Genomic DNA, 20,919 nt, shown 5'->3' on the forward strand with positions numbered 1-20,919 from the left:
TGAATATTTATTCTTTTTTTGAACATTCTTGGTTATCAAGCCGCCAAAGTGGAGAGTGCGATTGAAGAAGGGGGTGCTTCTCGTTTCAGGTGAGCTCTGTGCTGCGCAGATGGAATATTTTATTACGCTAAAAGATGAATGAAGCTCTGCTGCAAACCATGGAACGTAAACTTGTGCCATAGGCCCGTGTGTGCTTTAGATGTCATTGAGGCTTTATTTCCTTATCTTTTGTCCAGTGTGCTGACAAATTTTATGTATTCCTGTACAAATCTATAAAAGATGTTCTTCATTGGGAATGCCTATGTACAAGGCATCAGACACCCCCCTACTGTAAACAATTAGATACTGGATAGTTGTCCGGCGTGTATAGCCTGATCCCTATATTACTGGGGCAATTGTGCCAGATTTCATTGCTGTAGTAATTTAAATGGGGGTGGGGTCTCATGCATCTACCCTGCATGTCCCCAGATAATAACTGATGGTGCACCCTACTGTATAACTGGTCCTATTCCCACTGTAGATATTGCTTTATTGTATCTGCATGTGTGACTTATCATGGATTTCTGCTGGTTTCTCTTTGCAGTGCTTCGTCAGGTGGAGGAGGTAGGGGTGCCTCTCTGCACTACACCAAGACTGTCGGAAACAGGTACTTGTCGCTTTAATGTTTGTGGTTGCTTGGCTCATGAACCATGACCACATGTACATAGCAAATGTTCAAAACGCTACAGTGGGTAGGCCCTTTTATACTGCCACTTGCGTTTACAGGTCGCGTAGACCTTTGTGTTTGCCAAGTACATGTGTGTTGGGGCTTCACTGTGACCTGTGTGGTGTTCACTACGTGGTAACAGACTTTGGCTTCCTGTTGAGCTACACCATTAAAAAGACAGACCTTCAGTGTACATCAACTAACTAAAATGGGATGTGCCATGGATGCTCTGTAGCATATGGGGTCTATTTACTAAGCCTTGGAGATTGATGAAGTAGTAGACTGATATAAAGTACCAACCAATCTGCTCCTAACTGTCCTCTTTAAAACCCTGCCTGTAAGATGGCAGTTAGTAGCTGGTTGACTGGTACGTTATTTCTGCCCGCTTGGTCTCTCTCCAAGGTTAGCGCATGGGGGCAATATGAATGTTCTGTGCACCCCTTACTGGGTTTCTATAAGTTTATTGGAACAATTCAATTGTTGAACTGATGAGAAGGCCGTTTGTAGTAAAAGCGTCTGACGGATCTGGGTTTAGCTGCACAATGTGGCTAAACCTGTCTGAAGGTCTTGATTAGGCGCCTGAAGTCTTGGTTTTGGCACTTAACTGATGCAGCTAATGGGTGTCTGATCAGAGCAACAATTGAATTGGTGTGGCAGATGACCATTTTGCGCACAGAACATTTGAATTCTCCCCCGCCCACCCTCCCCTCTTCCCAAATATGAATGTCACTAATGTTCCCACATCGATGCAAGCCATGTGCCAAGTAATCCCTATGCCAAGCTCTGGTAGTGCTTTCTTCATAATGTATTGGAGATAGAGTAGGTTGGATGGAATATGTACAGAGGTCTGCTTTGGAGATATAAAAACAAACAACCCCCCCCCCCCCCCCCTCCTGCTATAAAAATAAAATGAAATTACCAATAAAATAGTTTATAAAGTTCTCCAGTTATCTCCAAACCTTCCCAATATTCTGTTTGGCTTCTAACCAAGTCTGGTGTTTTTCTATATTTTATTTTTAAATGAGACCATGAAGAGATCTATACCTTGTAATGCTAATAGGGTCGCCCTGCTAGCCTGTTACATAGCGCTGCCACTTTGCTCATCCCAGGCCAGTCCAGTAGTCATGTAATTTATGTGCAGTATCTTGAGGTTGAGGCCTATTTGCTGCTGACCCATAGATTTTCTATATTGTCTGTAATTAAATAACAATCTTGGCTAAGAACTATAAGGGGCCCTCTTTTTATCCAGGTAAACGCACTATTTCCAGCATGTATCCCTCATTTTGGCTCTTTGTCCCACGTTTGCTCATTGGCAGGTGGAAAGCTGTGATCATCAGTGTTTTACCAGGATTTTGATTAGGTGGAATTACGCAACCGGAGAAGATCGTCTGAGAGACCCAAACACCCCCCACTCCCCCAGTCGCTAAAGCACTGGTGTATTTTCATTAATACATCTGCGCGACGTGCAGTTGCATGCAGCGCGCATTAGTTGGAGCAGACTCCGCGGGTTGTGCGCCTGTATCGCACAGTAACCCAGCCGCGCGGAAACGCTGGTGTGTATACTTTGAGAGCAAGTTTATTAAAATGCCTCAGTGCTGGGTCTTGTCTTTGAAAGAAGATTCCCCATATATTTTTTTAAATATTTTTTTTTCCTCAGGTTTCTGTTTAACTGGTAACTTTGTCTTCCTGCTAAAGGAGACTTCTGAATTTTTCTATAGTATTGCCTTCTATATTAGGTCTTCAGACCTCATGTCACCGTAACCACAAGCCTTATTTTGACCTACTGTTACAATTTTAGGGATTGGCTCTTAATACCTCAAGTAGTTCTTGATAGCAGCCCCTTTTTAAGGGGAAGCTTGATGAGAACATTAGCCTACTCCCAGAATTTACCATCCCAAGATGTGGCGTATGACCCTAGAACACACCTTACTGACACTGAGCAGGCTTGTTTAGTACCCCAAGTCTTCCTCCTTAGGAGTCTAAACCAAATGTGTTCCCTGTTACTAGATAAAGTGTGTCCTCTCCCTTACCCCTGCTATATGACTTAATGGTTATTTACACTGTTGCATACAAATGAGCACAGCTGTTAGGATTTCTGAGTGTTTAATATCTTACATTTCATGCCCATTACTGTACAATTTAAGAGGGGGTTAACATTAACCTATTATAGCACACATCATTCTTGCTAATCCCAGAACCTACTGAGATTTGCTCCATTATCTTATTGTCCCACAGCAACTGTTTCAGGATTATGTAGGTTCTTTAGCAAATTGACCATTTAATAGGAAGCACTGTGATTGGGGGGGGGGGGTAGAGTTGTGGAATGTGTTGGTTATTTTGGTGGGAGGTAAAAAAAAATAATTGGTCTATTCTAAGTCCATTCTTTGTATTTTCTTCAGCGAGTACCTGGGGAAAACCCCAGGGCCTGGCGTTCAGAGATGGATTCCTTCACGAAGCACTAGACGAGATGTTAACTCCTCAAATAACTCCGCCAACAACACTGCGCACACCTCCGCAAGTGAGAAAGAACGGCACGATGCAATCTTTAGGAAAGTAAGAGGGTAAGTGCCAGAGAAATGGCTCCCATCCCTGTCAGTGACTGCATCTACCTGATCGGTGACCTGCGGCTGTAGCCAGACAGTATGACATAACCCATAGTTATGTGTCTGTGTGTAAACTATGCTACTGGAAGGTAAATGTATGGAACTCTTGCCTGCAATCTAAGTGTTGCCTAATGCTCAGTCTCTTCTTTTCCAGCATCTTAAACAAGCTTGCTCCTGAGAAGTTTGACAAGCTATGCCTTGAGCTCCTTAATGCGGGTGTAGATTCCAAACTCATCCTGAAAGGAGTCACACTGCTTGTAAGTGGGAAGTTGGGGTGGTGGGGGGACAAATCTTAATTGTTGTAGTAGCACCCCTTCTGTGCCAGATTAACATCTTCTCATTAATGTGTAATAGTGTACCTGCCTCCTATAAGGATTGCTTCTGTTTCAGAATCTGGTCTGTCTCCCACCCGGTCACTTGTTGGCAGGCAGCATTCATCGTAGATGTGTTCTTGATATCTTGCGCTAGGTTGAGCCTCTTCTGCCTTGTTTCACTTCAAGCTGTAGACCAGGGGTGGACAGACTTTTGGAGTCGGCAATCTACTTTGAAAGCTGAAAAGCTTTTGTGATCTACCTCGGTGGAATAATAGCGTGCGCCGCAGGTGCGCACCCAAAAAGGGGCGTGACGTAACAAAAAAGGATGTAGCCTCGCTGCACAGTGTCGACTGTCTCACACGAAATAACACATTGGCCCCCACAGGTAAAACCTCACACATATGCCCCCACAGTGCCGCTCGCCGTGCTGTGTGTTGAGAGCACAGCGTGCGCTTCTGCCTGCCTGCCGCCCTGCCTCTGTCTGATCTCCGGTGGTGACGGCAGCGTGTATATCTCAAATCAGGCGCCGGTCTGTGAGCTCTGATTGGCTAACGAACCGGCGCCTGATCTGAGCAATACACTCCGCCGTCACTGCCGGAGACCAGAGTGAGGGGCAGGGCGGCAGGCAGAAGAGGCGCGGCTTCGGGTGGATGGGCGGCGGATCGCAATCGACTGGTCGCATGTCCGCGATCAACTGTTTGGCCACCCCTGCTGTAGAACTATATGATCTGTTAACAGGTCCTAGAAAGGAGGCACCAGGTTATGTAACCATTGCAGGTTACAGTATAGTACTAATCTAAGTGTCCAGCCTTGCAGTCTTCTTATTGCTGATGGGAGAAGACCACTCTTTAAATGATTGTAACCTTTCTTTCAGATTGTAGACAAAGCCCTCGAAGAGCCAAAGTACAGCTCACTCTACGCTCAGCTATGTCTGCGATTAGCAGAAGAAGCACCAAACTTTGATGGCCCAGCACCAGAGGGTCAACCAGGGCAGAAGCAAAGCACAGTGAGTCTCCTATATCCCTGACCCATAAACCTGGTGGAGCACTCGTTTTGTGATAGTCTGTACAGATGGCTCTCCATGCTGCTCCTTTTCCTCTTCTGCCCCTCTGTACCATGGCAGTAATGTATAGGAACGGACTGCTAACTCCCAGTCTCTTCTCCCACAGACGTTTAGACGCCTCCTAATTTCCAAACTTCAAGATGAATTCGAGAACAGAACCAGAAATGTTGAGAGTAAGTGATCTGTAAGTTGGTGGTTGTGTTTCTGGAAGACAATCCTGTCCATACGTTAATGTGGATTTTTCCCTCCAGTATATGACAAGCGCGACAGTCCCCTCCTTCCTGAGGAAGAGGAACAGAGAGCCATTGCGAAGATCAAGATGCTGGGGAACATCAAGTTTATTGGAGAGCTTGGCAAGCTTGATCTTATTCACGAGTCTATCCTTCATAAGTGCATCAAAACAGTAAGTATGGCGTTCAGCCATTGATAATATAGGTCTATGTAGCCCATCGGCAGAAGAGAATCTATTATGTTCTGTCTGCACACAGAGTGCAGTTACCAGTTACACTTTCTCTAGCATCCATAAGGGATACTGGGGTCATTTAGTACAATTGGGGTATAGATGGGGTCCAAAGGAGCCAGTGCACTTCAAAGTTCTTCAACTGGTTGTGCTGGCTCCTCCCCTGTATAACCCCTCCCACAGCCAGTTTAGAAAAATGTGCCCTCAGAGGATTTTTCTTCAGTTTCTTTTAAATGGTTTTTACACCGGTAGCGATAAGGTGGAAACGAAGTATTCATACTTCGTTTGAAGATTTTGGCCAATATAAATAAAACGCATAGCTTTGGCGCTGTCACAGGGGGTGGAGCTAACTCGTAGCAGGATCAGCGGCTTCCTTGCACCTTCCTCTGCTTGCAGAGCACCACAGCACACTGCTCCTCCAGGGGGACACTCCAGATATGCAGGAAACGGGTACAGGGGTGTTAGTAAGGGAGAGATCTGCAAATGATGTTTCTGTCCTGCGACAGCCACAAGCTCCGGTGTTTACACGGCTTCAGTGTATTAATAGCCTACAGTCTTACGGAGTTTGCTAGGCTTGGTGTGCTGGTCCTTTTATCTCTGGGTCAGGTCTCCTACTTGCATACCAGTCTGGGCAGGCTAGCTTGTACTGTTTGTGTGTGAGTGTTTTGCCGCCTATAAACATGGTAAAACACCAATTACGCATGGTATGTAATGCCAGTTTCCCCCCTTCCGTGGCTGGTTCACCCTCATGTGAACTATGTAGTCAGTCCTCCCAAATTAGTGAGGCAGCTGGGGGGAGGTTCAGGAGCCATCCTGGTTAGGGTCTATAAAATCCATTATGGCAGACATGTCCTCTCAGCTCTTTGCAACTAGTCAAAAGATGTTGTAGCAGACCTGGTTGCAAAAACGGATGACAGACCCCTCTCCCTAGCTCAGGCCCACATAAGCATGGGCTGCCTGACTTACACTCGAATCTGATGTAGAGGGACTGGAGGAGGGGGAAGAGCTGGAACTTATTAGGGGATTGAGCCCCTCATACTTGCTATCAGGAATGTATTAAAAATCCCAGCAGAAGACCCTGCAGTACAACAGTTCTTCTCACAGAAAAGAGTTAGCGTTACCTTCCCTGATTCAAAGGAACTAGATGACATGATTAAGTTAGCCTGGAAAAACCCTTATAAATTCCAGGTGACAAGATGCTTTCTGAACCCTTTCCCATTTACCCCTTGAAGTCAGGAAAAATTGGGAAGACTCCCCCTGCTGTGGACGCATCAGTCTTGCGCCTATCTAAATAGGTGATATTACCAGTGCCTGGCACCTCTGCCTTAAAGGATCCTGGGGATAGAAAAATAGACTACATTAGTCTATTTACACAGCAGCTGGTATGTCACAAAGACCTGTGATAGCGGGTTGCTGGATGACTCGTGCAATTCACAGCTGGGTGGGCCAGATACAAGAGGGCCTTGCAGGGGATATGTCTCTGAATATGGTTACACTGGTAAAACATGTTCAGGATACTGCACGAGTCTTGTGTGATTCTATCAAGGAGATGGGCGGTATTAATGCAAAGACTACTGCCATGGCAGTGTCCGCGTGCAGAACTTTGTGGCTGCGTCAGTGGATAGCGGATGCAGATTTTAAGTGCAGTGTTGAGGCTGTTTGGGGTTGAGTTGGACACATGGATTTAAAAAGCTACTGCGGAGAAATCCATGTTTTTTTCCCCTCTGGGGCCCCGCCGGCCAGGCGCTCCTATCCGGGACCGTCCTTTTGGACCACTAGATTTAGGTCAAGAGCCAGAGGAGCTTCAAATGCTGTTAGAGGCAAGACTAGAACGAACCACTGCAGGTTGTCAGGAACAAAGCATGAGCTCTGCTTCCACCAAGGCCTCGCATGATGCCCCCAACCCCACCCTGAGGAAATCTCAAGGTGGGAGCTTGGTTGTCACTTCAGCTGCATCTGAGAGCTCCTGCCAGGATGCCTGGGTAAGGGAGCTAATTTCTCAGGACTACAAGCTGCAGTTTGACAGTGCTCCTCCACACCGATTCTTAGAAATCAAGCTTACCAGTTTGAGGATACGTGAGTTACACTGCAACAGGCCATCCTGAAGTTGGTCCAGTCCCCAGGTCATTGTTCCAGTGCCACTGCGACAACACGGAGAGGGTTACTACTACAACCTGTTTGTGGTACCAAATCCGGATGGTTCGGTAAGGCCCATTTTGAACCGAAGATCCTTGAACCCTTACCTAACTGTCTTCAGGTTCAAGATGGAATCCTTGCGAGCAATAATGTTGGGTTTGGAATAACAGGAGTTCGCTGGATATAAAGGATGCTTATCTCCATATCCCGATTTGGCCACCTCACCAGGCTTACCTGTGGTTTGCCCTGCTGAACGACAACTACCAGTTCCAGGCACTGTCCTTCGGCTTGTCCACGGCTCAGAGGGTCTTCATGAAGGTGATGTTGAAAATTGTTTCGTCTCCGAGTCCAGGGGGTCAACATCGTCCCTTACCTAGATCTCTTGATAAAGGCGAGATCCAGGGCGCTTCTATTGCTCAATATTAACCGCACTATTCAGCTTCTGTCACATGGGTGGTTTCTAAATTTGCAGAAATCTGAACTAGAGCCAACTCGGTGGCTCCTGTTGCTGGGAATGTTTCTGGATACAGTGGCTCAGAAGGTATTCCTCCCAGAGGACAAGGCAAGGATGCTCCAGGAGATGGTACGAGCGGTTTTAAGGCTGAATCGGATCTCCATCCATCTTTGCATACGATTGTTGGGAAAGATGGTAGCCTTATACGAGACTATCTAGTACAGAAGGTTCCATGCCAGAACATTTCACTTGGAACTCCTGAGCAAGTGGTCCCGATCACATCTTCAGATGCATCGGATCATGCGTCTCTCACCTCGAGCCAGGATTTCCCTCCTGTGGTGGATACAGTCCAAACCTGCTGGAAGGTCGAAGTTTCGGGATTGGATCCACCTCAGAAGACGCAAGTCTGTGGAGATGTGGAGCGGTCACCAGAGGGGCTCGGTTCCAGGGCAGGTGATCAACCCACGAAGCTCTACTTCAGATCAACATTCTGGTACTTCAAACGATCTACAACGCCCTGCTTCAGGCCTCTCCTCTGCTCCAGGATCAGGCCATTCAAGTTGTCGGAAAGCCACAGCAGTGGCATACATCCGTTGACAGGGAGGAACAAATGCAGAAAAAAATGCAAGAGCAATGTTGGCCATCTTTATTCCGGAGATGGACAACTGGGAAGTGGACTTCTTGAGTCGTCACGACCTCCACAAGGGGGGGAGAGGCCTCCTCCCGTAGGTGTTTAAACAGATCACCGACCTGTGGGGCTGCCCGCAGATCGATCTGATGGCTTCTCTGCTTAACCAGAAGCTTCACCAGTATTAAGAACCAGAGAACCTCAGGCGATGGCAGTGGATGCACTGACGCCACCGTGGACTTACAGATTTGGTTTATCTGATTCCGTTGCTCCCAAGGGTGCTAGAGAATTGGGCATCGTAGTCCAGGCAATTCTGATTCCCACAGTCTGGCCTCTGAGGTCATGGTACATGGATCTTCTGGACATGTCTGTCGAAGACCCTTGGCCTCTGCCACTGAGGAGATCTTCAACAGGGACCGTTCGTCTACCCAGACTTACGGTGGCTTTGTTTGGCAGTTGAGCGGAACATCCTAGCTTGCAAAGGCCTTTCCAAAAAAATGTATTGCAACCACAGTTCAGGCAAGGAAGCCTGTGACGTCAAAGCACTACAATCGTATCTGGAGGAGATATCTCTTGGTGCAAGAAGCGCCTGTATCCTTCTGCAGATTTTAACCTGGGACACTTCCAGCATTTCCTGCAGGCTGGAGTGGATATGGGCTTACGTCTGAGCTCCCTTAAGGTCCAGATTTCGTCCCTCCTATTTTCTTCCAGAATTTGGCAGTGTTGTCAGAAGTTCAGACTTTCTTCAAAGGGGTACTTCACATACAGCCTCCCTTTGTGCCATCAACTGCACCCTGGGATTTGAATGTGGTATTGAATTTTCTACAGTCCTGGTTTGAACCGTTGTCTGTAGAAGACAAGTACCTTGCGTGGTAGACGGTAACGTTACTGGCCCTGACTTCTACTAGGTGTGTCTCAGAATTGGGGGGCCTTATGTACTTGTTCTTTTAGGAGGACTGAGCGAAGCTCAGGACTCTGCAGCAATTGCTGCCGAAGGTTGTCTCTGCGTTCCACTTGAATCAACCTATTGTGGTTCCATCAAGTTCTGGCACTTCTGCTCCTCCGGAGGCATTGGATGCTATGTGAGCCTTGAAGATCTGTCAAGAAAACGGCTCTGATCAGAAACTGGGGTTACTTGGTACGATGGGAATGTCCCAAAGCTACCAGAACGGGCAGAGACATCTGCAGTACCGCCTGCCCAAACTGGGTATCAAACTTGTAGAACTTCAAAGGAGTTCTTCCCCAACCAGGTAGCAGCTCGGCATAGGTGCAAGGCTGAGACTCAACGGGCAGCCGCCCAGGAAGAACCCGCCGATCTTGTAGAGTGGGCCTTCAGAGACTGAGGAACAGGTAAGGCTGCCGACACATAGGCCTGAAGGATAGTCAGCCTAAGCCGCCAACGAGCAATGGACTGCTTAGAAGCAGGGCAACCCTTGTTCCACGCATCAGAGCACGAACAAGGAATCACTACCAGTAAATCCTTTTCTCGTAGTCCATGAGAGATACTGTGCGCCTGACTTTTCTGCAGGGTTTTTTTTTTTTTTTTTTTTTGTTTTTTTTTTAACCTGTTCAGCTGTTTTTTTGTTACCAGCCGTTGCTGGTCGTTTTTTTTTTTTTTTTTTTTTTTTTTTTTAGTGTGTGAATCTCACCACTCGTTATGTTCCTTCTCTCAAGTATGTCCATTCTCCTTTGGGCACTTTTTTTTTTTTTTTTTTTTTTTTACCTAGACTGGCTGTGGGAGGGGGTATAGAGGGGAGGAGCCAGCACACCCAGTTGAAGAAATTTAAAGTTCACCGACTCCTTGACACCATCTATATCCCCATCGTACTAAGTGACCCCAGTATTCCTTATGGACTACGAGAAAAGGATTTACTGGTAGGTAATTAAAATCCTATTTTAATATCTCGTTACTAAGCCTGCAATCAAATATTTGGTTACTATACACTTGTAGGATTTTTCCTTCCGTTCCTAAACTGTGCTTGGGTCTGTCAGCCTGTAGTAATTGCTAGTGTCTCTTAGCTTTTGGAAAAGAAGAAGAGGGTCCAACTTAAAGACATGGGAGAAGATTTGGAGTGTCTCTGTCAGATAATGAGGACTGTGGGGCCTAGATTAGACCACGAAAAAGCCAAGGTACCTACTGTACTATAGTTTGTCATTGATTGTATCTGTCAATGTGTGTGTGTGTGTGTATATATTTTAACAACTTTTTTGTCTCCCCTTAGTCCTTAATGGATCAGTACTTTGCCCGGATGTGCGCCTTGAAGACTAGTAAGGAATTGCCAGCAAGGATTCGTTTCCTGCTGCAAGTAGGTATCTGGTCTGTTGGCTGTACTCTAGGATTTACTGCAGACTCTCCTGTCAGAACAGGCGGGAAGATGGGCTATTGGGGCTTAGCGTATTAATTGGAAACGTTGGCTTTATCTAAATATATTTGGCTTAAAACATAGGGAGTGATTCAATTGTTTTTCCTCGCAGCTACCATTTGAGGGCACAAAACTGAGCAACTGTTGCTCAGTTTAGATGCCAGTTAGCTGCAGGGATGAGACTACTTCTCGCAGCCTCTTGATGTGCAAGAAGTAAATGTGTGCAGAGTCCATGGTTTAAACGCCTTAACCAGGACTTGGGTGCCAGATCAGAGCAACAATTGAATTGCTCTCTTGGGGTGCCCCTCCAAAAAAAACATTTGAATCGCCCTACAATATACTGGTGGGTTTTTTTTTTTGTTTGTTTTTTAAATGTTTTCTGTGGCTAATACATCTGTGTTTAGGATATAACGGTGAAGTGCAGTTTTCTGTCACTTATGTTCTTCCTCAAAGATGTTCTGATCAGGACCATGCCTGTGTCTTAATCTACAATAAATGATAATGTGACCCCCAGTATATCGGCAATCACAATAACCTGTTTTCATATTTGCAAAAGTTGCTACTGAAAACTTGCTTCATTGATCTAATACTTGTCTTGCCTCTATAGGATACAGTGGATTTGCGAGGAAATGGCTGGGTTCCTCGCAAAGCTTTTATTGACAATGGACCAAAGACTATCAATCAAATCCGCCAAGATGCAGTGAAAGTGAGTGTCTCCTAAACATGACCATCTTATGTCTCTCGGGAATGTGCCCCCACCCTTATGAATGATCGTCATTAGCAATTGTTAGAGTATTCTCCTTTTTGTAATTTTACACTAGGATCTGGGAGTCTTCATTCCTGCTCCTATGGGTCAAGGAATGCGAACAGATTTCTTCTTGGAAGGACCATTCATGCCACCAAGAATGAAACTTGACCGGGACCCTCTTGGAGGACTTGCTGACATGTTTAGGCAGATGCCAGGTCAGTAAGACCACATTGTTACGTAATGGCTTCTATAACCTGCTTATTCTGAACACCCTTAATGTTGTCTGGGTTTGTCCTGTAGGCAGTGGTATTGGTACTGGTCCAGGAGTTATACAGGACAGGTTCTCCCCAACCATGGGACGTCATCGTTCAAATCAGTTGTTCAATGGGCATGGTGGGCACATCATACCTCCTGTACAGTCCCAGTTTGGTGAAATTGGAGGCAAACCTTTTATGAAAAGCCAGGTAAGATTGTCAGTCTGTTTCATTGTTTGCTAATCCAGTCAGACTTCACTTGAATGTGTATTGGTTTCAGTCAGTCTGGAATGCTAATCACCCTTCTTTCTTTAAAGGGGCAAGGCCAGATGTACCAGAGTCAGGGGCTCTTATCGCAACAAGGGCAGTCGAAGGATATGGCCCCTCGGTTTATTAAAAAAGGCCAGCTTAATGCAGATGAGGTACGTACCCCCTTTGATGGGACGAGGTTCATTGTTTTGGTTGCCCAATGATTAAGAAAAGACGCGTTATTACGAGGACTACAGCTGGGACTCCTCTTTCCCCTCTCTATTGCTTCCTGCTTTTACCTGTGCCCTCTCCCCTCCCTCCCCCCTCTTCACCACTGTTTCCTTTCTTGGAGTACCCAGTGTCCTTTGAGCAAGATTATGAGATCTGAGGGCGCACTTTTTTTTTTTTTTTTTTTTTTTTTTTTCCCTGACTTTTAATTGATAAGGTTAACATTTTGTTTTTATTCTGTAACAAACTTCAGATCAGCTTGAGACCAGCTCAGTCTTTCCTAATGAATAAGAACCAAGTGCCAAAGCTCCAGCCTCAGATGAGTATGATGCCACCTCGCACACAAACTCCACCCATGGGACAGGTGAGAATGTATGACGTGTCTTACTGACCGCGTGTGTCTCTTGACTGTTTGAGACCCAATTCTGACTTTTTTTTTTTTTTTTTTTAATCTCCTCCAGACACCTCAGCTTGGCCTGAAAACCAATCCACCACCCATCCAAGAGAAGCCTGCCAAGATTGTAAAGAAGCCTCCACCATCAAAAGAAGAACTACTTAAACTTACTGTAAGTAGTGTTCTTGTTCATAGTGCTTTTTTCCTGGGCTGGAGCAGCAGGATGCTGGTCGATGTCTGCATCGTAACTGACTGCACAAACTGCATGCAACTGCTTGGGATTGGTGATCGGTTTGTGGCCAGGACATTCTTTCATTGGATCTGTTCGGTTGCTGCTACTGGCTTTCCCTGAAAGTACCAACTCTAAATCTACCAGCAGCATGGGAATGCTATGCACTGATACTTTTCTGCAGCAGGGTACATAGGGTTTCCACAGGGAAACATCGTGGTTGTAGGTGTTGGATCAGGAATCCAGGCACCAAATCGTTAAAGCTTTCAGCATATCCCAGGAGGCACAGCTTCCCTCTAACAACGCCTCTAGGCACAGGCCATCAGTTTTGAGTTGGTGCCTGCAGCAAGCAGGTGCACTGAATAGGGTGCGGCTACTGCAGCTCCAAGAGCTCTTCAGGGTTCATAGGGATCCACATGGATGACATTGGGGGTGTTGGTGGTGTAATAAAGCTGATTGGAGAATAATAAAATTACTAAATAACCCTTTGTCATTCCAGGAAGCATTTGTGACTGACTACTTGAATAATGGAAATGCGGCTGATGCCATAAACAGTGTGAAAGAAATGCGAGCTCCAAAACACTATATCCCAGAAATGATCAGTAGGATAATCCTCCAATCACTAGACCGCTCTGATGAAGACAAAGAGCATGCCAGCGAATTGATTGGTATACTTCGACAAGAGGGAGTGGCCACGAGTGACAACTTCATGCAGGTAAGGAGTCTCTCTGCTGCAGGTTAGTGATCCGGTGACTGATTCTGCTTCCTTGCTCATGGTGTACGTCTCTTCCAGGCTTTCCTGAATGTGCTGGACCAGTGCCCCAAACTGGAGGTAGACATACCCCTGGTGAAATCCTACCTGGCACAATTTGCAGCTCGTGCCATCATCGCGGAACTGGTGAGCATTTCTGAACTGGCTCAGCCCCTGGAAAATGGCACCCACTTCCCTCTGTTCTTGCTCTGCCTTCAGCAGCTGTCAAAACTTAAAGACCGGGAATGGCTAACTGAGCTGTTCCAGCAGAGCAAGGTGACCATGCAGAAGATGTTACCAGGTGAGTCCTGCATCTGTGTGGGCCCAAAGAGCTATCTGGATAATCAGAACTGCTCTGATTCCTACACTTTTCCCCCCTAGAAATTGATCAGAACAAGGACCGCATGTTGGAGATCCTGGAAGGAAAGGGGCTGAGCTTCTTGTTTCCGCTGATGAAGCTGGAGAAAGAGTTGCTGAAACAAATCAAGATGGATCCTTCCCCCCAAACCATCTACAAGTGGATTAAGGATAACATCTCTCCTAAACTTCATGTAGATAAAGGATTTGTGAATATTTTGATTACCAGGCAAGTCTAAACTTATGTGCTCTTCCTAGAATCCAACTTTTGTTTAAAAGTACCACTCCCCCCCCCCCCCCCCCCCCCCCCTGTCTCTAGTGTGCATGCATGGCCTCCATAAATGGACCAAAATGATGTAGTAGGAGCATTCTTCCCAGATTAGGCCCATGTGGGAAGCACCACAGGCTGGCATGTTGGAAATTCCTTCCCCCCACTACCCCAACCCATTCTTTTCTGAAGGACTTGTTAACCGGTCAGGATGAAAATGAGGTTAAGGGATCAGAGCACTGATGCTGGCAGAACTGTTGAACCTTCTACTTAGCAGATGTAGGCCCAAATTATACATTGCTATGGGCGTCTGGACAGGTCTTCCTAGGACATCTTTGTTTGATGCTGGAGACAGTACAGTCTCTGGGTGTGGCTGGACCTGGGATCTTCAATGTCAGAACAGATTCTTTGCATCTTGATCGGTCGGTGATGACTAGGCAATATCCTTTGTGTAGCTGAAGGGCCAAAAGGTTATGTGCAGACTGTTGGTAGTCAAGCAGTCTTGGACTCGTCTTGGGAGCAGTCGACACTGACAATATTCCAGTCTGAATGTTTGGTGTGGACTAGATTCTCAGTATCTGGCTATTGGCATTGCAGCTAATACAAGAGTTATTGGGGGAGGGGTTGTTTTAATCCCACATGGTCCTATAATACTCATGTAGGTCCAGTTTTCTGTTCAGGGACAAACGGGTGGCTCAAACTATCTTTTGCCATGATTTAAAGCATGAACTGGTGTAAGACCGCAGTTAATCCACCTAGCCTCCTATTGTACTATGGAGTTATTAGACCCAAATGGAGCCTCCTCTTCTCACACCCAGACTACACCCTCACTGCTGTGTCGCACATGAGACATTTCATATGTCTGGCATTAAGGCTCCTGTCCACTTTATCCACTGCTGCTCTTCCACTGCCTCCCTCGGCTTGGTGGTGGCCCTCTTGTGGTTGGGGCCATACTCTGGGAATTGCTGCAGGTATTATTGTGCGTCTCCCAAGGCCTGTAGCATTGGTATTAGATTGTAGAATAGACCATAATCACAGCTTCTATGCTTGTACCACCAATGTGTATGGCTTGCAAACTTCAAGGCAACTTGAAGTTGCTGCATAAAAGGAAAGCAGAGTAGTAACATTGTAGCCATGACACAGTGGGACAATTTCTGCTATCAAACTCCTATTCTCTATGTTGGTCACCGCTTCAGACAGGGAATCATGTGCTCTGGTTTCGTCACGAACTTATTTGTGTTAACAAGCTGTGACAGGTGTGCGCTTATCACAGGCAGAGACTAATAGTTCAGGTGTAATGCCAAAGGCAAGCCACCTGTTGTGTCCAGTCTGTTGCCACGCTCGTGAGCGTAGTAGTAATCCCTACTTCTGTGACGACACTCAACAGACACTTTTTTCTTTTTTTTCCCCAGCTTTTTACAGTATATTTCGATCGAGGTTTTCCCAACGGATGATGCTGAGCAGGCTGCTTCACCGTCGAAAGAGCAGCTGGAACAGGAGAAGCAGCTGCTGCTCTCCTTCATGCCAGTAATGCAGAAGTTCCTCCATGACCATGTTGATCTGCAAGTCAGTGCCCTCTACGCCCTCCAAGTGCACTGCTACAGCAAAAGCTTCCCTAAAGGTACCGGTCACTGCACACTCCACCAGTCAACCATAAGCTGTTCAGCACACTAACCAGTCTTTTCTCTCCTGTGACCAGGCATGTTGTTGCGCTTCTTTGTCCATTTGTATGACATGGAGATTATAGAGGAAGAAGCCTTCTTGGCATGGAAAGAAGATATTACACAGGAGTTTCCTGGGAAAGGAAAAGCTCTATTCCAGGTAAGACCGCAAAATAACATCTGCCTCGTGTGATAAAGCGAGTTCTCCTTATGCGTTTTGCAGACTACGGGCCTAATTCAGGTTTGCAGTCCAACTGCAAAGATGCGGGCACAGCACCCGTCCTGCGCATGTGCCTGTATTTTCTGAGGGGGGGGGGGGGGCACAGAAAATGTGATTGCCTGTCAATCAGGCGGGGTGTGGCAGCGGCAACAACCGTTTCCTAGATGGAGCATTGTGGAGGCCGAGGGACGGTGTTCTAGAAGGGAGGGGGGGGGGGGGGGAAGAGACCCCAGCATGCAACTGCCGCGATCAGAATCCCTAATTTTTTTATCTGCTTGATGAAGGGTGGGGAGGCGGCGGTCAGCATGCTGGATGGCTTTGCCCTGTGGTGGGCGGACCCCAGCATGCGATCAAAAGTATTTCAAATTCTGTTATTGCTAAATCTTTACTGAATCAGCCCCTATGTTCTATGATAGAGGCATGTCTCCCAACAATTTGACTCCATAGAATTTTAGTTGACTGCATTATAAAAGGTCTTGTACTCCCATGTTGCACATTGCTGCGTGTTGTGACACATTATTGTCTCTTCTGCCGTAACGTGCAGGTGAACCAGTGGCTGACCTGGCTGGAGACTGCTGAAGAGGAAGAATCTGAGGAGGAGGTGGTCTATTAAAGAACCAGCCAAAGCCTTAAGTTGTGCAAACATACTGTTGCTATGATGTAACCGCGTTTGACCTAACCACTGCGAAAAATCCATTCCGCTGTAACGTTTTCGCAATATTTAATGCAGAGGCGTGTCGCTAGGATTCCTCCTGCATAAGGTTTTTAAGTGTAATGTCTTAATCATAGTCGGCCATGCAGTATTTTTTAGAGTATCTGTAATGTTTAGATCCGTGTATTAGCAGCATGCAATAATTACATCGTACGTTCTCAACAGAAGTGGTCTATGGCAAGGACTTTGCTGCCGAATAACGTGGGCTGTTGGGAGAAACTGACTAGCAACACTGAATACTGTAGAGATGCACTTTGCTCAGTGTAATACTTGAGTTGTTGCAATATTTGGTTGTTACAGAGAATCTTTTAACTGTAATTGACGGTTGTTGCTGTAATAGTATATATTGCCTGTATTTCTACCTCTAGTAATGGGCTTTTTGTGCTAGATTTTAATATCGTTGAGCCTGGGCAAGTGCACAAGTCTTTAAGAAAAACAAACAAACCTGGTTTACTTGCACAAATCCTGCTCCGTTTTGAGAGTGTTCGCTGCCCTGAGATATGGTATTGTGGGTGTGAAGCTTAAAATGGTGAGAAAATGAATTGGTCCTTTATTATAGTATTGAAATTAAGTCTACTTAATTTATCAAGTCATGTTCATGCCCTGATTTTATATACTTGTATCTATCAATAAACATTGTGATACTTAATGTGTGTGATTTACTGACATTGCATGGTCATGTGACAAGACAAAAAAGTGCACAATATTTAGGCTGGCTGCACCCGCATGAGGCCTTTTTACGTTGGGCACTCTGTATTGGATCCTTTCATCAGGATGAGGCCACTTGCCGTAATAAACAGTGGAGCATATGTATTAACCTGGGGAAGGCATAAGGAAGTGATAAGTGCAAGGTGATAAACGCACCAGCCAATTGGCTCCAACATATAAATTAACAGGAGCTGATTGGCTGGTGCGTTTATCACACTGCTCTGAACACTGGTTTAACACTACCTTATGCCATCTCCAGGCTTAGTACATCTGCCCCGTGCCTCCCATTAGTAGCTGAGGAAAGTGCATTCTCACTGTTGTGTAAATGCCTAACAGAACAGGGTGGTGCTGCAATAATGAGACCTAAAACTTTCAGCCTACTCGAAATGAATTAAATGGCACAAGCAGTAGACCTGTGCGGGGATGCCTTTCGGTTGGTTAAATACTTAATCTTTTTTTTTTTTTTCACCCCATTTTTACTTGATGTGGTAGTGCGCACTAACTCTTGTTTTTGTTTTTTTTGTGCTTTTTGCATTATTGTGCCAACCCTATTAGCTTCTGTCTCGTAGTTGGATTGCTCTGGTCTTTCAGTTAGAGGTTTTAGAATCTCCTCCCTCCTTTGGGGCATAAATTGTGCCGTTTTCCTCATGGTGAAGCCTGGGCAGCTCAGTCGGCACAAGGGGTGTTAGTACTGACCTGTTGAGGTGGTGGCTTCAATGTGCATGTGTGGGGTGTGATACTTTGTTTTATTTAATGCTGCAGATCTGCCTGTATAATACCATATGATTAAAGTGCAATGAATGAATTTCTACTAAATGTGTTTGAGACGCTGTTATTTCTATTTGGGGGTGGGGGTACTGATTCCACACTCCGATGGGCTCCAGTGTTCAAAAACTTGATTTGCTTCCAGAAATCTGAACGTTGCAAGTGCAATGACCAGTGCGCAAATGAAACCAGTGGGACTCTTGGAGATTATTACAATGTAGCTTACAAATGCAGAGGAGAATAGTTTAAATCCTTCCCTCCTACGATTTTAGGTAAACGTTTTACACACACAATTTGCACTGGCTTGCAGCAGCGGTAGGCAATGTTTTCAATCCATTGACCTTCCAAGTGTGCTTCCCCACTGCAAACAGAGGCACGAAGTTGTGGTGGTCTATCCTCGTCCTTCTCCTCACCACCACCCCTCACCCCTCCCAAGATGGCCAGAACCAATGCAAAGCGCTTGCTGAGGTCAAGAATATGTGCACAGTCAGTTGCACCAATGTCACACTTGAAAAAACAGGCCTATCAAACCCCCCCCCCCCCCCCCCCCCCACAAAAGAAAATATATATTTCTCTGACGTCCTAAGTGGATGCTGGGGACTCCGTCAGGACCATGGGAATAGCGGCTCCGCAGGAGACGGGGCACAAAAGTAAAAGCTTTAGGATCAGGTGGTGTGCACTGGCTCCTCCCCCTATGACCCTCCTCCAAGCCTCAGTTAGGTTTTTGTGCCCGGCCGAGAAGGGTGCAATCTAGGTGGCTCTCCTAAAGAGCTGCTTAGAGTAAAAGTTTTATTAGGTTTTTTATTTTCAGTGAGTCCTGCTGGCAACAGGCTCACTGCAACGAGGGACTTAGGGGAGAAGAAGTGAACTCACCTGCGTGCAGGATGGATTGGCTTCTTAGGCTACTGGACACTAGCTCCAGAGGGACGATCACAGGTACAGCCTGGATGGGTCACCGGAGCCGCGCCGCCGACCCCCTTGCAGATGCTGAAGAGAGAAGAGGTCCAGAAATCGGCGGCTGAAGACTTCTCAGTCTTCATGAGGTAGCGCACAGCACTGCAGCTGTGCGCCATTGCTCTCGGCACACTTCACACCAACGGTCACTGAGGGTGCAGGGCACTGGGGGGGGCGCCCTGGGCAGCAATGAAAGTACCTATACTGGCAAAAAATACATCACATATAGCCTCTGGGGCTATATGGATGTATTTAACCCCTGCCAGGTTGTCAGAAAAACGGGAGAAGAAGCCCGCCGAAAAGGGGGCGGGGCCTATTCTCCTCAGCACACAGCGCCATTTTCTTTATCATCCACTAGGGGTCACTGGAGTACTCTTGGGATATGGACGGGCGTAGCCGATCAAAGGCACTGAATATTCAAATTTAGGACTCTCCCCCCCCCTCCATATCCCCAAGTACCTCAGTGTACTTTGCCAGTGTTTTTTCGGTGCTCACAGCATGATCATCGGCTTGTGGCAATGGCCACTTTTCAGAAGATTTTTATTTTAATTTTTACACTTCCCGTCCCAGTTTCTGGAAAAACTTGGGTCCGGGATGGTGCCGCTGCAAGGCAGCGTATGGCGTGTCGGTCCTCACAAAGAGCACCCTCACAGCCACAGGCGCTATAAGCAAGCGCATGGCGTGTCGGTCCTCACAAAGAGCACCCTCACAGCCACAGGCGCTATAAGCAAGCGCATGGCGTGTCGGTCCTCACAAAGAGCACCCTCACAGCCACAGGCAGCCACTGTCTCCTGCAAGCTGAACGGAGCTTACAGAAAGAAGATCCGTTACAGCCAGGATGAGACAAAGAGCTGGAAGACGAGGAGAGAAGCTGGAGGCTGAAACGTAGCTTACAGAGAGAAGCTCGTCACAGCCAGGAAAACAAGGTATGTGTGTCAGGGCGGTCAGCTCACGCTGCCGCCCTGCTGTGTGTGTTATACTGTAAGCTGGCGCCGCTGACGGGTCCCGCTGAAGTAGTAAGGAGCACTTCTTATATATGAAGTTCCACCTGATAGTTGGTGAGAATGAGAGCTTTACAGGTTCTCCTCACATTATAAAGCAGAGCGGCCGCACGTCACTCAGACGCCGGCCGCTCTCACTGCGCTGATGGCCCGGCACCGCTAATCGCCGCCGAGACTCTCCGTGCGCTGACCTAAAGCAGAGCGGCCGCACGTCACTCAGACGCCGGCCGCTCTCACTGATCTGATGGCCCGGCACCGCTACACGCCGCCGAGACTCCCCTGTACTAAACAGCGGCCGCACGTCATTAAAGGACGCCGGCCACTCTTCCACAGACACCCGCAGACACAGGGAAACTGTGTACTGCTGTAGGAAGCAGCTGCCGGACGGCTCCCCGGCGCTAGATTCAGGCTCTCCTGCTCTCCCTGCACCCGATCCCCGTACGCTGCAGGTAACATGGGGATGCAGGGGGGAGGGGGAATAATACCCATAGCAGCAGCAAAGGCTGCATGGGTGCAAAATACACAAGCAGCGCAGCACTTTAACAATGTAGCTGTGTACGGTGTATTATATGTTTCAGCAAGTTTATATATATATAATATATAATGAAGCTTTGGCTGCCAAAACTGTCTATAATATCAGTATAAACTGTGATTATATGTGTAAACACTTTGTATATATATATATAATATATA

The 20,919-nt window shown here is 46.7% G+C and overlaps 1 protein-coding gene and 1 non-coding gene across 2 annotated transcripts; both read left to right on the forward strand.

The window, feature by feature from the left end:
* The first annotated feature begins 577 nt into the window (after positions 1-577).
* EIF4G2 (eukaryotic translation initiation factor 4 gamma 2) lies at positions 578-18,322 on the forward strand. Its single transcript, XM_063946434.1, has 21 exons — positions 578-646; positions 2,023-2,259; positions 3,106-3,267; positions 3,464-3,566; positions 4,498-4,629; positions 4,793-4,859; positions 4,938-5,089; positions 10,384-10,494; positions 10,587-10,670; positions 11,335-11,433; positions 11,549-11,690; positions 11,776-11,939; positions 12,047-12,151; positions 12,460-12,570; positions 12,668-12,772; positions 13,329-13,544; positions 13,623-13,881; positions 13,962-14,166; positions 15,618-15,826; positions 15,905-16,026; positions 16,631-18,322. Exons 2-21 carry the CDS (start codon positions 2,180-2,182, stop codon positions 16,697-16,699), a joined length of 2,697 nt encoding a protein of 898 aa, XP_063802504.1. The 5' UTR covers positions 578-646; positions 2,023-2,179; the 3' UTR covers positions 16,700-18,322.
* On the forward strand, positions 12,192-12,372 carry LOC134971131 (small nucleolar RNA SNORD97). The gene has a single exon (XR_010190256.1). It is a non-coding gene; the product is annotated as a small nucleolar RNA SNORD97 (small nucleolar RNA).
* Positions 18,323-20,919: the final 2,597 nt, after the last annotated feature.

The sequence above is a fragment of the Pseudophryne corroboree genome, chromosome 11 (assembly GCF_028390025.1).
Source record: "Pseudophryne corroboree isolate aPseCor3 chromosome 11, aPseCor3.hap2, whole genome shotgun sequence".
In the NCBI taxonomy this organism is placed as follows: Eukaryota; Metazoa; Chordata; class Amphibia; order Anura; family Myobatrachidae; genus Pseudophryne; species Pseudophryne corroboree.